The 16741-nt window shown below is 32.9% G+C and overlaps 2 protein-coding genes and 1 long non-coding RNA gene across 7 annotated transcripts in view; all 3 read right to left on the bottom strand.

The window, feature by feature from the left end:
• Window positions 1–929, bottom strand: part of LOC140434075 (uncharacterized) — a 41438-nt gene extending 40509 nt beyond the window's left edge. Inside the window, exons 1-2 of one of the 3 annotated variants that reach the window (XM_072522095.1) lie at window positions 797–929; window positions 695–740 (exon numbers count right to left, since the gene is read on the bottom strand). The gene's annotated coding sequence lies outside the window, so the exon portion shown is untranslated. Of the gene's footprint in view, window positions 1–694 lie in introns of all 3 variants that reach the window. The other 2 variants (XM_072522093.1, XM_072522096.1) reach the window with 2 other exon arrangements.
• A 172-nt stretch (window positions 930–1101) lies between these two features.
• On the bottom strand, window positions 1102–4578 carry LOC140434074 (uncharacterized). 2 transcript variants are annotated; one of them, XR_011950019.1, is made up of 5 exons: window positions 4509–4523; window positions 3862–4182; window positions 3759–3802; window positions 1529–2403; window positions 1102–1273 (listed from the first exon to the last, which is right to left on the bottom strand). It is a non-coding gene; the product is annotated as an uncharacterized lncRNA (long non-coding RNA). The 2 variants fall into 2 exon arrangements; XR_011950018.1 differs by having other exon boundaries at window positions 3862–4578.
• Window positions 4579–8429: 3851 nt separating this feature from the next.
• LOC140434073 (uncharacterized) lies at window positions 8430–15169 on the bottom strand. Of its 2 annotated transcripts, none has more exons than XM_072522086.1 (4): window positions 14913–15169; window positions 14809–14851; window positions 8946–11061; window positions 8430–8750 (listed from the first exon to the last, which is right to left on the bottom strand). In XM_072522086.1, exon 3 carries the CDS (start codon window positions 10980–10982, stop codon window positions 8976–8978), a length of 2007 nt encoding a protein of 668 aa, XP_072378187.1. In that variant the 5' UTR covers window positions 10983–11061; window positions 14809–14851; window positions 14913–15169; the 3' UTR covers window positions 8430–8750; window positions 8946–8975. The 2 variants fall into 2 exon arrangements, with proteins under 2 accessions (XP_072378187.1, XP_072378188.1); XM_072522087.1 differs by having other exon boundaries at window positions 14931–15169.
• Between the last annotated feature and the right edge of the window lie 1572 nt (window positions 15170–16741).

Below are 16741 nucleotides of genomic sequence, written 5' to 3'. Positions count from 1 at the left end.
ATAATGGCAGTTACATAAAAATAAATAAGATATTAACTTTTGTGCTTTCTTGTTTACTTAAGGATGATTAATAATAGTGAAACGAGTTTTCAAATTACCCAGCAGTGAAACTAGTCCATCAAATTACCCAGTAGTGAAACTAGTCCACCAAATCACCTAATCATTCAAATGCTATTCATGTTATGCTCAGTTCTTCAAATTTTCTGTGTATTGCAAGACAAATATTGTTGTCTATCTCATAGCTCTGAATTCATTCTTTTTCTTCATAATTCTTTCTAGCATTTCCCCAGTAGTAGTTCATTTCACTTCAATATTCTCCAATTTAACCACAAATGTGCCCCAAATGTTAAGGGTTTGTTTAATCTCCACTTTAATAAATCTCTTTACCAAACCCACAAAATGAGTTCCCTTTACAACCTGTTTCTCCAATTAAGTATTTTCTATAGTGTGGCCGCTACAGCCTAGGTAAAATGCTTCTCTTTTTACGACTTTATAAGATTAAAATACACCCTGACATCTGCATTAAATGTAGACTGTAGACAATTCTCCATTGCAGTGTTTCAACTTAAAACTTGTCCAGCACGTTACTCATTATTGTAGATTTATTTGTTATCATTTTAATTAAACTTTATACAAAATTTAGGTAAACAAAATTTCAACTCATTAGCAAAATAATATGGAGGCAATAGCTTACCTTATAACATATAACAACTTCCTGTTGTCTATTTAAATCATTACATCTACAAACAAAATATGTTTATCCACTGTTCAATAAACGATTCAATTTAATATTCACCATTATTAATATGATAATTCCCGTAATTTCAAACTTTTTTTGCGTTGATTACTCGATACTTGATAAACCAAAAGGCAAAAGCAAAAACGCATTGATAAAATGTCAAATGTCAAATCAAAAATCGACTGTCTATAAATATACCGGCCTCACTTCAAGGTTCAAGACACTGTAATAACAAAGAATATAGACGCTTAAGCGTCTATATTCTTTGGTAATAAGAAAAAGGAATAAAACCATTCCGAAAGCTAGACAAAAAAGTCATAAGAGTGTTTCAGAAATAGGTACAACTAAAACACAAATTCTTACTGTTACCTCTTTATTTAAATACAAATATAACGCCAAATCAAGAAACTAAAGCTACAATACAATAAAATTCTAATAAAAAAATAAATTCTTGTATCTTGAAGTTGGGGACATCTATTTGAAGTTAATATGTAATTAAATACCCATAAGGATTGTAAATTATCCTTTTTTCAACTAAAAAATAAAACATGTGTTAAATACATTCAATTTGTGATTTAACTGTTAAACATAAAAAATATTCTCAATATAATGTGAATTATTTATATTTCAACACGGTTGCATTGTCAAGCACCGAAGCTGACTCATGGTGTAAAGTATGCACCCGCGACCCGCCTCTCCCTTATCGAGAACAAGGAATTTTAAATAATTCTCTCTGTAAATTGCGGAATGAGCATAAAATGAGCTCCAGACATAGTAAAAAAAGCTTACCAATTCCCCTGAGATAATCCTAGTTCACTTTGGATCTAGAATTATAAATTTAGTTTCTTCTATGAAGAATAGGATAATGTGATCTATTCTGGTAACGCTCAATTCTATCAAGCTCATAAGGATCATCTCGTGATGTTCTAAAATCTTTTTTTTTATCAACACGCGTCCTCCTTTCCAGCGGCATATTACTGGCATATCGACGGTTATCCGAACTTCTATTTTGCTCCAGAGAACTTCTTTCACGATTAAGAGGACTCCTCTGGCGTATGTAAGGACTTCTCTGACGATTAAATGGACTCACATCTCGGGTTTCGCGACGAAATAGGTTTCTTTCATTTCGATTTTCCGCTGCATTCGATCTATACCCACGAGAGGATGAACTTCTATTATCTATGGTAAACTTGGAAGAGTGACTCTGCCTTGAAAATGCCTCATCCATGGTTTGAGGTTTTTTGGTCCCAGAAACGTATCTTGGGTTCCTATTTTCATGATTTCTTCTTTCTTCACCAAAATTACATGGCAAGTCTTCATGTACTCCGCGAAATCCTCTATCAGAATAAGCAGTATCTTTAAAAGGATCTCTTATACAAACTTTGGGTTGACCTTCAATGCTAAACATTGAGTTCATTGTTTTAATTTCAGCTTCTGATAATAAAGAGCTATTCGCAGCTAACATTTCCTCCATTACTAATTTTCGCCTTGCTGCGCCAGACAGTCTGTTGCCTTGTTGATTGGGTTTCATTAAATTTCTCGATCTTGAATTTTGTTGTTGTCCATATTTATTAATGGCAGACATCTTAACAACATTTATTTTTTATCCTCAATGCTTTTCAATAGCTTTCAGACAGTTGTGAGTATTCAAGGCTTGAAAAATTCTGAAAGTAATACCTTTTATTAAACAAAATTCTCTTGGGATCTTACATACATGATAAAATTAAACTGTTTGGTTAAAAAAAAGTTTTTACTCTATAATTAGTTTTAGTACAATACCATCATAAATGATAAATGGCAGGAAGTATATGATGACCCTTCTTCTTCGTTCAAGCGAGACAGGTTGATCTCTGGCACTTGGTCATAAGACTTTGTATCAAACACTATTTTTTTAAATGAAACTCCAATAAGTCCTGCTGCAGCCTCAATCTGGTTCAATCCTCAGTTGACCAGTGAATTCCCGCCTCATATCTCCCAGCACATTACAATTGCATAGGATGTATTTTCTTTCAATTTGCATTTACTGCACCATGGTTCATCTTGTGTTTTCTGAAATGACAATGTCCAGTCACCATTTCAATGACAATTTTAATCTCCTGTTTATTGAGAGAGTTTTTTATCAATGTTCTAGCTTATTTTCTTGGACTGGATTTGCCCTTGAGTAGCTCTCCATTTTTTTATGATTCCTTATCAGCCATTTCTGAATATGGTTTCTTGCAGCATTCTGGGCCAGAAAAGGTATCTTTCAAGCCTTTTTTTTGTCAACGAATCTGCTCATTTGTTCCCAAAAGAGCTGTCAAAAGCAGTCAAAGATCAAATACTAGTTGGCTAGGTCTTGGTATTCATATTTTCAGATCTACAACTATTTTTCATTGATTCCCTTGAGAAAAGAAATAGTGTAATAGCATTGTTGGAGCGTTTGGGGAAGGAAATTGCCAAAAAAACAATCAAAATTAAGTAATAAACTTGTATCTAAATAAAATGATAATCGCGACAATTACAAAAATTCACGAATTTGACTAGAATTGCTTCCCAACTCACATATTATTTAGATTTAGCCTCCAAGCAGATCTAAAAATAACACCTCCAGTAAAAAATCGATTTTATTAACTGAATTGAATACATCATAACCTTCTTAATGTCCTTTTGGATATAAATCGGTTAAGATGTCTAGATTGTAAAACATTTTTAAACAAAAAGTTCATTTTTACCATATGATTCTTATAATAATAATAATCAATCAATACTCAAGTATTACTAGTTTATTACACATACTAAGTTCTATTAAATAATCTGAACGTCGAACTCCTTATGATCTAATAGAGAATTGAAGCCCACTAGAGTGGAGAGCCCTATTTTTCTACAGATTTAATTATAATCGTATAAACAGTACATTATATTTACATTTAGTAGCTCATTCTGTAGTAACCTTTCTAGTGTATTCTTAATTATTGACCTGTTACTAATAAACAAAAAATATCAATATTTCATCAAAAAAATAATAGAAGCAATAGCTTACCTCATAAACGACTTGCTGCAATCTATTTGAATCCTTACCATTAACTAAAACAAACACAATAGGTTTACAAACCATTCAATAAATGATTATATGTAATACTCACAATTAATATTGTAATTCCAGCAAAATTTCAAAACTTTTTGTATTTTATCCTACGTCTTCATAACATAACTCTCAATAAATGGCCATATAACGAATTTAAGTAGTTCTTTACTTATTCTTTATGAAACCCAGTCGTTTATACAAAAGTCAAGAGACCATAAGAAAATACAAAAATATAAATCTACTTTCATCAAAATATTGGTTGAGTTTACCAAAAGTACAAGCTGATTGTGATTATGATTATAGCCGCATATGTCAAACATGGAACAAAAAATTTTGGTATAGCAGTGTTGCCATGTTTTTATAATGTAGATGCTGTATGCTTCAAATATAAAAAGATAAAACTTTAGAAAAGTACATTTTGTTTATATTATGTTATGAATTCTGTAATTTTTAATTTCTATGAAACAACGATGAGTAAATATTTGTTTCTTTGTAGATTAATTGCAGTTAATTATTAGAATTTTTTTTTAGTAATTACCCTTTGATAGATTAGGGGATAGATTTGGCAATCCTCAAATCAGCAGTTGCCAGATTACAACAGGTGTTTACAATTAATCTCGAAAGAGACAAATATTTACTCGGTATTGCTTCATATAAATTAAAAATTGCAGAATTCATAAAATAATATACTTAATCAAAATGTACTTTTTGAAAGCTTTATCTCTTTATATTTGAAGCATACATATGCACTATAAAAACATGCCAACACTGCCAAACCCAAATATTTTTGACATTTGCGGATATATTCAGCTTGTACTTTCGGTAAAAATCAACTCATGTTATGGTTATGTACCTAAGTTCATTTCATAGGGAACAGACTAAAATGTTTATGCATTTCTAACACGTTTGCTGCCACGCAATATTCGTATTTATTTATGAACTGAAAAAAAATCGATATTTTATTCCAGCTTTATGTATGTATTTTTTTTTTAAATTCACTAAAACTTAAGTTCAGGTACCAATGAAATAAAAATAGCAAAAATATTGGATTTTAAGATCTTATAACAAAAATCCAACTTGACAGTATAAGCTAAAATCAAGTAACGGATTGTTTTACGTTGATTAAACACATGAGCAACACTTGTCTTGGTCACTATATAAAGCAACAGAAGAAAATTTTCTTTGGCGACCTTGGGATAATCAACAACACAAACAGTTGTAAAATGGCTTTTAAAATTGATAAGGATTAACCATAATCGGAATAATCGTATCACCCAATGTTGCCAAATGCGTTACTAACTTTACACCAATATCAGAGAGAGTGATGAGGGTCCCCACTGCAGACAAAGGGGAGGAAGAAGCAATTGAGTTCTATCAGAACATCAATAGTATCATGCAGAAAATTTCTCGACATGAAGTTCTCATCATTAGAGTCAGAGTCTCATCAGAACTAGTTGTCACCAACACATTCTTCCAATTACCACCTTACAAGCTGTACACATGGAAATCCCCTCAAGACAGACTCGGGAGAATTATTAGGAATCAAATAGACTACATTTTAGTAAATAAAAGATTCCGAAACAGCTTTACATCTGTCAAGACTTATCCTGGAGCAGACTTGGGACAGACCACGTTCCACTGGTGGGAGAATTTCGAGTCAAACTCAAAACAGTACAGAAAAGGAAAGCACAATCATACGACCTACGTATGCTGAAAGAACTTGATACGAGGATGAGTCCAAGCCACGTTAAATGAGCAAGTGACTGTAATTAGAGACGAATCGAACAAAGAACAAACGATCGAACATATTACAAAAATAGTGCAAAATGTAAAGGATAAACACTTAAAGACAGATAGATTAATGAAGAAAAAATCATAGATGGCAGATGAGATCCTGAAACTAATGGACGAGACTCTGCAGTCAAAGTACGATTGTCACAATGTATATATGAAAGTTAAAAAACTCACAGAGGGACTAAGACGAAGGCAAAAAGGAAATATAACTGATTCTGACGGAAACATCATCTTGGACAAACAGAGTAAATTAAGAACTTGGAAAGAATATCTAGAAAAACTATTTGAAGACCAAAGAGATAATACCTTTGAGCTAGAAGAAGAGGTAAATGATGGACCAAGAATATTACAGCAGGAAGTTTATTCCGCAATAACACAGTTAAAGGATGTCAAAGCGGCAGGCCCTCATAATATACAAGCAGAACTACTCAAACTAATAGACAACGAATCAATAGCAATAATCACAAAGATATTCAACAGCATATACAACTCTGGAGAAATGCCAACAGAATGGATAAAATCTAAGTTTATTGCACTTCCAAAAAAACCAGGAGCCAAAAAATGCGAAGATTACCGTACTATAAGCCTCATGAGTCATCTCCTAAAATTGTTCCTAAAGATAATTCATAAGAGAATCTTCAAGCTACGTGAAAGTCAAATTTCCCCCAACCAGTTCGGGTTCACAAATGCTGTTGGTACTAGAGAGGCTTTGTTCTCAGTACAAGTCTTATTCCAGAGATGCAGAGACGTCAACTGCGACGTATACGCATGTCTCGCATGTCTGGTTGATTACGAGAAAGCGTTTGATCGAGTACAGCATGCCAAGATGATGCAAATACTAAAAGAAACAGGAATTAACAACCAAGATCTGAAAATAATTAGCAATCTTTACTGGAATCAGACAGCAAATCTCAGAGTTGAAGGTGAACACACTGACTAGGTATGTGAAAATCATGCGTGGAGTGAGGCAAGGCTGTATTTTGTCTCCTCTAATCTTCAATCTGTACTCTGAAAGAATATTTATTGAAGCTTTGCACGAAATTGAAAAAGGTATTCTACTAAATGGTTACCGGCTAAACAACATCAGATATGCAGATGACACCATAGTATTTGCGGACAACTTATAAGACCTACAAGTTCTTATGAACAAAATCACGTATTACAGTTAACAACATTAACTCAATATAAACGTTAAGAAGACAAAACTTATGATAATTAGCAAAAAAAGGATAACAGAAGATCAACCCTACGTCAACCAATCCCCTGTAGAAAGAGTGACGCACAACTACCTCGGCACCATAATAAATGAATAATGGACCAACAACCAGGAGATTAGAGCACGCATCGGAAAAGCTAGATCCACCTTCGATCGGATGGGGACCTTCTTCAAGAGTCATAACCTCTCTCTTGATACAAAAGTAAGAATGCTGCGATGCTACGTCTTCTCTGTCCTTTTTTATTGTGTTGAATCGTGGACCTTGAACAAAGATATGTGCAGAAAACTGGAAGCATTTGAGATATGGCTATATCGGAAAATGCTTAAGATCCCGTGGACTGATCGTGTCACAAATGAGGAGGTCCTCAGAAGAATGAATAAGAACCGAGACGTACTTGGAAAACGAGGTCCAGGAAGAAGAAGAACATCTTGGTTAAAGAAGCTCAGAATCTGGTTCAATACAAAACCTGTGTAACTTATCTGCGCTGCTGAAGGATAAAGATTGCCATGATGATCGACAACATTCGTAACGGATAGGCACATCAAGAGGAAACCATAATTAAAAATTTACCGATTTTATAGAACCCTCTATGCATGTATGGAATTATAGGAGTAGTTCTTGCGGGTTTAATTAACTTATTTATAAATATATTTTGAAAGTGTTGAATTCGAAATTTGCTGTTATTTTACCAAAATATTTACAATATTTTTCATATTACTGCATTTGACTTTAGTCATTGTTGCGACAATACTTTGATCAGTGTTGTCCGTTTGTGCCGATATATATATATATATATATATATATATATATATATATATATATATATATATATATATATATATATACATATATATTCAAATCAGCTAGTACATCTTCTAACGAATAATACATTTTAAATCCCATTCCTATCGAATTTTAAAGGTATGTTAAAATACGAGTGAAAAAAAAAAATAATTGCAGCATTAATCGCAGTATTACTTGCAACTGTTAGAGGTTCATTTCAGTCTCCATCGAATCATGGTGCCAAATTTTGTAAGTTTTGTGTAACTGTGCCGGATTTTCTTATATAGTCGGTTCGCTATTCCCAGTCCAAACTGTCTAGTGAATTTAGTAATTATTTTTTTGCGAAGTTAGTTACTTTTTGACAGACTAGAAGTGGCTGGAAATTACTATACAACCAAGCACAAGTACTCATAGCCAATATTAAAAGTAAACAAACTAAATAGTAAATAAAATAGAACTTTACGAATTACCGACAATCAATATTTATTTATTTGCACCATATAATAAATAGTGATGTTAAATTATAACAACTGAAATATATTTTTTAAATATATACTACCCAAAATTTTATGGGTTTAGTATACACTTAAACTATTTATAATAATTCTTCTTTTTTCAATGAAAGAAGTCTGTAATAAAAGTTTATTTAAGCTGTTAATACTGCGAGCTAGGAACTTTTGTGTTGTAGGTTTCCAGCTATGAATCTGTCAAAATATGTTTACGTAAATTCTGCAGCAGTAAAGTCATGAGCATTTTTTACCCAGATTTCGGTAAATTATCCAAATTTTTCACAAGAGCCGACTAGATTTTTCGGAGGTATAAAATTAACAAATTTTATGGTTATTACGACTAAATAGAAACTTTTATTAGTACAATTTTACATATTAATTATATTATTATGTATAAAAGTTCATCTCAACACATTTCTGACAGACATATAAATAATTTGGTCTATAATTTTAAAGATAACTCCGCCTGAAGTTTTGTTGGGTGGATCGAGTAGCTCGACAGAATCGTTGCCGGTCTCAAGCCTGGATAAAGGAGGTCGACTGTCAGGTTAGCACCCTACTGATAGATTTTAAACCTATACAGCTCAGAGAAACAGGATTATGCCTCGGAACAGGAACGATTTTATTACGACGACTAATGCAATCTGTAAACATAAGAGAGCAGGAAATTACAAAAGAGTTAATAGAAAAAAATATAGATATATGTACACTACAAGGACGAAGAAAAAAGAACTTGTAACAACCTTACATAGAGGTATCAATCCGTCAATGAACAAGCAGAATTAATTAAAGAGGGGAAGAATAAATATAAAATCTGTTAATCTTCAAAGAGCGCTTACCAGTTCCTCTGAGAAAATCCTAGTTCACTTTCAACCTTGAATTACAAACTTCGTTTTTTTCTTATGAAGAATAGGTTTCATGTCGAATTTCTGTAGAGCAGTGACATCACTCTGTTTTATCCGTAATAGGAATCGAGAGGCTTTTTGTGGATTGCGCTTAACATTTAAAACACGCCAATGATTCGTCACTAGACCTGCATTTTGTTCTGCCAGTTTTTTAACAATACTCATTGGAGGTCCGGAGGATATTCCCTTAGGAATCCACATCACGACTTTAATCTTCGAATCTTCCGGAATATCACCGTAATCTCCAATTTGTAGGATTTGACCAGTCTCCATTTGTAAGCGCGGGATCACAAATTTTAGCCAGTCTTTAGTGTACTGATCTTTAATCTTGAGGACAAACGATCCACCTTGGTACATACCAGATCTAAGTTTTGGACACGGCAGTCCTTGCTGAATAATATCTTCAGCCTGTTTCCCTAATAAACGCTTTAGGACTTTGGTTTCATCTTTCGTAAATCGCACAAATGGAAATCCTTGGGGAACAACAATTATCTTCTCCTCATTGTTTTTTATTTCATTCGGTGTCTTTGGAGCTGATCTACCTTCGTTTTCGAACATATCTCTAAAATAATGGGGTTCGTGCTTATCTATAAGTGAGTCAATATCATCACCTTCACTATAATCCGAATTCCGGCTATCCATAAAAGCATTGCTGTCACCACCAAAATCTCTACTACTAGAAGTTGCAATATATTCACCAGGATAATGTGATGCATCCTGATAAAGCTCAATCCTATCTGGCTCATAAGGATTATCTCGTGGTGGTATAAAATCTATTCTCTCATCTACTCGCGTCCTCCTTTCCCGCGACATATTTCTGACATCTCGGAGATTATCAGAGCTTCTATTTCGATCAAGAGAATTTATTTCACGGTTAACAGGACTTTCACCCAGTTCATAACTCGATAGATTTCTTTCGCTAGTGGGAGTGCTTATTTCACGGAGTTTACGTCCAAAGCTACTTCTTTCACTAGCAGAAGAGCTTCTTCTATGAGTTTCAGGATGGATATCATTTCTTCCGGAACCGAATGGACTTCTTCCGCGAGTTTCACGATGGACTTGACTTCTTTCACCCCCGAAAGTATTCATTTCGTAAGAAGGTATCTGTCCATATGAATTCGAAGCCCGATCATAAGGGCTTCCTCCACTATGCATATCCGATTCCTGTCTTGAAAATGATCCGGCCATCGTTTCAGGTTGCCTCGTCGCAGAAAGGTATCTCCCGTTGAGGTTTTCTTCTTCATATTTCGCTTGTTTGTTTGTGCTTTCTTCATCATAGTTCCATGATGTTTCTCCATATACTTCAGGAAACTCTCTACCACCATGCTTTCTTTTGCGAATACGAGAAATAGCATAGTTAGTATGTTTAAAAGGATCCTCATAGTGGTCAATTCTACCTGGCTTATAAGGATTACTTAAAGATTTTCTTTCCCATGACATATTTGTGGCATCTCGGTGATTATCATTTCGCTCTAGAGAATTTCTTTTACAGTTAAGAGGACCCCTTTCGAGAATAAAAGGACTTTTTTGACGGATAAACGGATTTACGTCTAGGGTTTCGCGACTAAATTGATTTCTTTCATTTCGATTTTCAATTTCATTTGATATATCTCCCCAAGAAGATGAACGTGTATTATCTATGGCAAACTTTGACAAGTTACACTCTCTTGCAAATGTCTCAGTCATGATTCCAGGTTCTTCGGTTCCAGAAACGTATCTTGCGTGGCAATCTTCAGCAGTATCTTTAAAAGGATCTTGTATACAAAAGTTGGGTGGATCTTTAATATTAAACATCGAGTACACTTTTTTCATTTCAGTTTCTGATAATAAAAAGCTATTCGCGGCTAACATTTCCTCAATTATTTCTCTTCGGGTTTTTGCACCAGACGGTGTGTTGCCTTGTCGATTGGGGTACATTAAATTTCCTGACGTTGAATCTTGTCGTCGTCCAAATGTATAAATCGCATCCATTTTAACTGTATTTATTTTTTATCCTCAACGCTTTTCACCAGCTTTAAGACAGTTATCAGTGTCCAAGGATTGAAAAATTCTGAAAGTAATACCTTTTATTAAACAAAATTCTCTTGGGATCTTATATACATTTGGTTCCTAAAAAAACTGATACGACTCTTAGCGTATTTTGTGGCAAATTGAGCAGTGTATTTTGAAAGATAAATACTTATTTTTTACATAGTGTCTCTGTCACTTCAAATCTTAAAATTTGTCAGATAACTTATTCTGTTCAACCTCAAAAAATGGCTCCACATGCTAGCAAAGAATTAAAAGCAAGAATTGTAACGAAATTAGAAGATGGTTGGTCACTATCTGCCGTGGCGAACCATTTTAATGTAAGCAGAACAACAGTTTTTAATATTAATAAAAGATGAAGAGAACAAGAAACTCTCGAAAGACGAGAAGGTTCTATAAGATCAAAAATATCTACCGTTCATGAAGATCGTTCGCTTTTGGAGAGATTAGAAGAGAATCATTATGAAGATGCGAAAATTGCAAGTCATGTCACAGTTTCCGGGAAGAAAGAAAACAACTTGGCGCAGAATTAAAGCATCGCATCTTAGGTACCGAACTGCAGCAAAAAAACAAGCTCTTACACCGCAACAGAAGCAATCAAGACTTATATTTGCTTTAAATCATCAGCTACAAAATCAAGAATTTTGGGACAGGGTAATATTTACAGAAGGAAAAATTTTTCAATCTTCTAAAAAGGGCAAAGTTGGGGTGTATATACCAGATAATAATATATTTAATCATCTAGATGTCATCTAGAGGAATGCGAATGGTACGGCGTATTGATGGCAGGTTTGTTGAGCAGAATTATCTGAATATTCTAGAAAACATCATGTTTCCCAGTGTAGAACAGTTGTATCCAGAAAATAATTTTATCCTCCAACAAGATAATTGTCCTGTTCACACTGCAAATATAATAAACCAGTGCCTCCAGAATAACAACATCGAAACCTTCTACCATGGCCCAGCTACAGTCCAGATTTAAACCCAATCGAGAATGTGTGGGGGGTTATTATAAAACGGTTGTTTCGGCGTAATTTTATACCTCAAAATGCCGAAGAGCTGTGCTACGGTATATAAGAGGTTTGGAAAGATCTCTCTGAAGGAAACAATTTCATAGTTCCTTTCACGCAGATGGACCGAAGACTATAAGCTGTTATAAGACTCGTATCGGTTTTTTTAGGAACCAGTTGTACATGATAAAATAAAATTTTTTTTTTCAAATATGATTGACAATATAAAAATGTTACTTTTACGCCTCTTAGGCAAAAAAGTATAAAAGTCAAAAGCTTCGTAAGACGCAGTGGAGTTAATAGTCAACAAAGCTTCGCTTAAAATCTTTGCAGTACACAAAATATCTGGAAGAATACGCGATGCCGTGTGACCTCCGGAATCAGACATAATGCTCGTACTTTTAGGCAACAATAAGCACAAACGTTCACAAAACTTAACGAGTATCGCAAAAATCGGTCATTTTTCGTATTCGTCAAATCTTGACTGTCTTTTTCATTTTATTCGGATCTACTCTATATGAGTACAAGAAACCAATTCGCTAAGGATTTCTGCTTAGTTGAGGAGACATGTCGTGGAATGCAAATTTTAGATTCCCCATGTCTCTATTAACATCTTTATCAACGTCTGTTTTGCCTTGCAATTTTTAGAAGGCTCAGATTAAGGCAGAAATCTGAATTGTGTTTCGAAACTATTTTACGGATTTATTATCAGATGTCGCTATTGCGTCCATTTCGAAGCCATTTTAGTGTTGCTTCTTAAAGACAGAAAAGATTTATTTTTCACGTTGACAAAGCCTATGAATAGCTGTTCTGATGAGGCCTATTAGGGCGAAATACGTATAAACAGATACATAGAAACTTTGTACGTGAAATCAAATCTTGACTGTCTTTTTCATCAAATAATAGTGTTACATATGCAATTATTATAATTATCATAATTTTTTGAGTTTCTTAAAAAATATATGACAGAAACTTGGTGAAACCAGTCAAATTATCTGGTGATAAAATGTTCTTGGTTGCATTTCCCTTTAAATTGCGAATTGCAGATTGACATATAGTATTTTTCATATAAAAATGCGTGCACGTCACAATGTATATAAAGTGACGTCACTTTTATTTAAAATTTCCAGAATGTCAACCTTAGAGTTCAAATTTTCCTAACACAGCTAATAATACGAAACCCATATGGAACTGCTCGATTTTTCATAGGCGTCAACATGGTATAATAATCAGAAAAATGTAATCATCATTATATTGGGAATTTTAGAATTATATTGATTAAATAACCAAAAACATTTATTATTATTAATAATATAAATTTTATAAAATAACTCTTTAAGTCTAATATTCCACAAAATAATAATTTTAATTAAATATATTAGACAAAATTGTGCGCAACTGATATGAGAATACTTCAAATTTTTTGACAGTTGAGTGTGTGGCGAAATTGTTTAAAATGTTGCCGCTTTTTTAGAGTAAGAATTTTGTTTATGTTTTGATTTCTTACACAATTTGATCATAATATAATATTATATATTAATAAATTGTATTTATAAATACATATTAAATTTATAGATTAATAGCTTTAAAAACTAATTATTGTTGTGTGATTGTGATATGCCAAAACAACTAAATAGTCTGTAGAAAGCTGATAAGCTTTCATATAAGATAAATTATTTTGAACAAGAAATAATGGCGGGACGTTTAAAATTTAGAATATATAATTTTGTATAATTTGTAAATAGTTGACATTTTAAAAATTCCTCACTTACTATCTATTCTGATGTTTTGGCAACGCTGTGGGGTTCTAACGTCGTAAATCTTGAATAACGTGCACGCATTTTTATATGAAAAATACTGTAGGTACATCTCAATATCCTCCAATATAAGCACAAATCTATTTTGTATGCGTATTTAAAATAATTTTTATTTTAACTATTAATTTATTCTATTCCTAATCTTAGCTTTTCTGTCATTCATTTTCTTGTCACCAGAATCACTATTTGTTTTTTTTTTCAATCCTTCACAATGTTTTAAAATATGAGTTATTGGCAGAAGTTGTTGCTTACAAAATTTATCCATATAGTAGGCAAATATCAATACACTTCGAATGTTAAAATTTGAACATTTGAATATATACAGATAACGTGAAGGTAGCTACAAATGTTGCACGACAGAACGAAATATTGGTGTTTGGCCAGAGAACTAAAAACACAGTTTGGCGGTGTTGAAATTTACATTAAAATTGAAACATATGCAATCAATAGCAAGAAGATATAAAACAATTAATAGTTTAGAATTATTAAAAAAGAAAAAATAAATACATAGTTTTAAAACACTAAATAGCAAAATTTCAGTATAAATATTATAAATTTAAAAAGACATCTGTTACAATCTGGCAACTGGTGGTTTGAGGATTGCTAAATCTATCAGAAGATTATTTGTCAAAAAAATTCTAATTAACTGCAATAATAACATATTTATTCGTTCGTGTTTTATATAAAGAAAAAAATTGCAAAATCCATAAAATAATATAATGAAAATGTTCTGTTTCAAAGCTTTCTGTGCATATTTGAGGCGTCCAAATTATTGTATTAGCCTTGGTGTGACAGATTGCTAATTACTGGAATCACGATTCGAAGCACTCTTACAATTAACCATTTAATCATCGTGACATTGTATAACCATATAACATCCAGATTTAGAATGGGTAAAAAACTGATATTTTCACCAAAAAAAAAAAGGAGGCAATAGCTTACCTTATAAATGACTTGCTGCCGTCTATTTAAATCGTTACATAAACTAAAACAATTACAATATATTTACACACTGTTTACTAAATAATTCTACTTTGAATACTCACAAATTCCGTATTTCCAGCAAATTTCAAAACTTTGATCCCACAAACATTGTGAAATATCAATTCAAACACCTCGTCAATAAATACAATGAAGTAGTTCTTTATTAAAATCCATTCTGGTCAAGAACAAGAAGATACAGAAATTGCAAATACATTGAAAAATAAATATATTTTCTTCAAATCAGTTGAAAAATAAATAATTTTTGTAGTCTAACAAAAATTGACATAGGTGATATATATCATATGTATGTAGTGTATGTACCTAACTTCAGGGTTCAGAGAGAATAAATTAACATTTGTATACATTTTTACCAACACGTTCGCTGCCACATTTATTTAATAATGTCTAACCATGGAAGAAAAAAATATTTTCTCACACGTGTACAGAAAAGTCCGTTTTATGTATGGAAAAATTTCTTAAAATCCTGTACAACAATAACAATGAAATATAAAATTATTGCATTTTAAGATAATTTAATAGAACAAAAATCCAAGTTGAGAGTTTAAACAGTCAGTAAGAACTCATTGATGGATCTTCTTCTTAAAGTGCCTATCCGTTCCGGATGTTGGCGATCATCACGGCTATCTTTACTTTGTTTATGGCAGCGCGGAACAGTTCAGTGGTAGTCGTGTTATACCACTTTCGTAAATTTTGAAGCCAAGAAATGCGTCTTCTTCTCGGTCCTCTCTTACCATTTACTTTCCCTTGGAGAATCAGCTGGAGAAGACCGTAACGTTCTTGATTTCTCACTACATGTCCTAGATATTCCAACTTTTTAGTTTTGATGGTCATGAGGATTTCACATTCTTTCCCCATTCTACGCAGGACCTCCATATTAGTAACTCTGTCAACCCAGGATATACGTAAGATGCGCCTATAACACCACATTTCTAAAGCTTCGAGCCGATTCATAGATGCAACAGTCAGTGTCCATGGTTTCATTCCGTAGAGCAGAACTGTGAATATGTAGCAGTTCAATAGACGGCATTTTGTTTAATGATATGTCTCGACTGTTGAAAATGGTTCTCATTCTAACGAATGCTGCTTTTGCTTTTATTATTCGCTGTTTAATTTCTGTTGAGTGGTCCCATTGGCTATTTAAATTGGTGCCTAGATATGTATATTGCTCGACTCTTTCGATATTCTGTTGGTTGATTGTAAGATGAGCGTTTAGTATTGGTTTTTTACTAATTGTCATAAATTTGGTTTTCTTTATGTTAAGAGCTAGTCCGTATCTGTTGCTGACATCTGTTATGCGATTTGTTAATATCTGTAAGTCATTCAGATTATCGGCAAAAACTATAGTGTCATCTGCATATCTAATGTTATTCAACCATTCACCGTTTATTAGTATTCCTTTCGCACAACCGTCTAAAGCTTCCTTAAATACCCATTCAGAATAAATATTGAAAAATAATGGAGACAAAATACAGCCCTGTCGTACTCCACGTTCTATTGCAATTTTATCAGTTAACTGGTCTTCTATTTTGATTTTGGCCGTTTGATTGTAGTAAATGTTTCTGATAATTCTAAGATCTTTGTTGTCAATTCCAATTTCTTGCATTAGAGTCATTAATTTGTCATGTTTTACTCTGTCAAATGCCTTCTGGTAATCTATAAAGCATACGTATATGTCACAAGCTATCCATTGATCGATAACTTCTTTTAACTTTTAATATAATCAACATGCTGCATTTGTATCTGCACTGTCATTTTCTCACTTAGATACAAACATAACGTTGATACCAACCGATATTTAACATTTTCTTCGTCATTTTAAGTGTCTGGATTAACTGCCAAATTTTTTACAAATTCTTCATTGCCATAAAGA

The sequence above is a fragment of the Diabrotica undecimpunctata genome, chromosome 2 (assembly GCF_040954645.1).
Source record: "Diabrotica undecimpunctata isolate CICGRU chromosome 2, icDiaUnde3, whole genome shotgun sequence".
NCBI classification, from domain to species: domain Eukaryota; kingdom Metazoa; phylum Arthropoda; class Insecta; order Coleoptera; family Chrysomelidae; genus Diabrotica; species Diabrotica undecimpunctata.
This window is presented reverse-complemented; position numbering and strand designations above follow the sequence as displayed.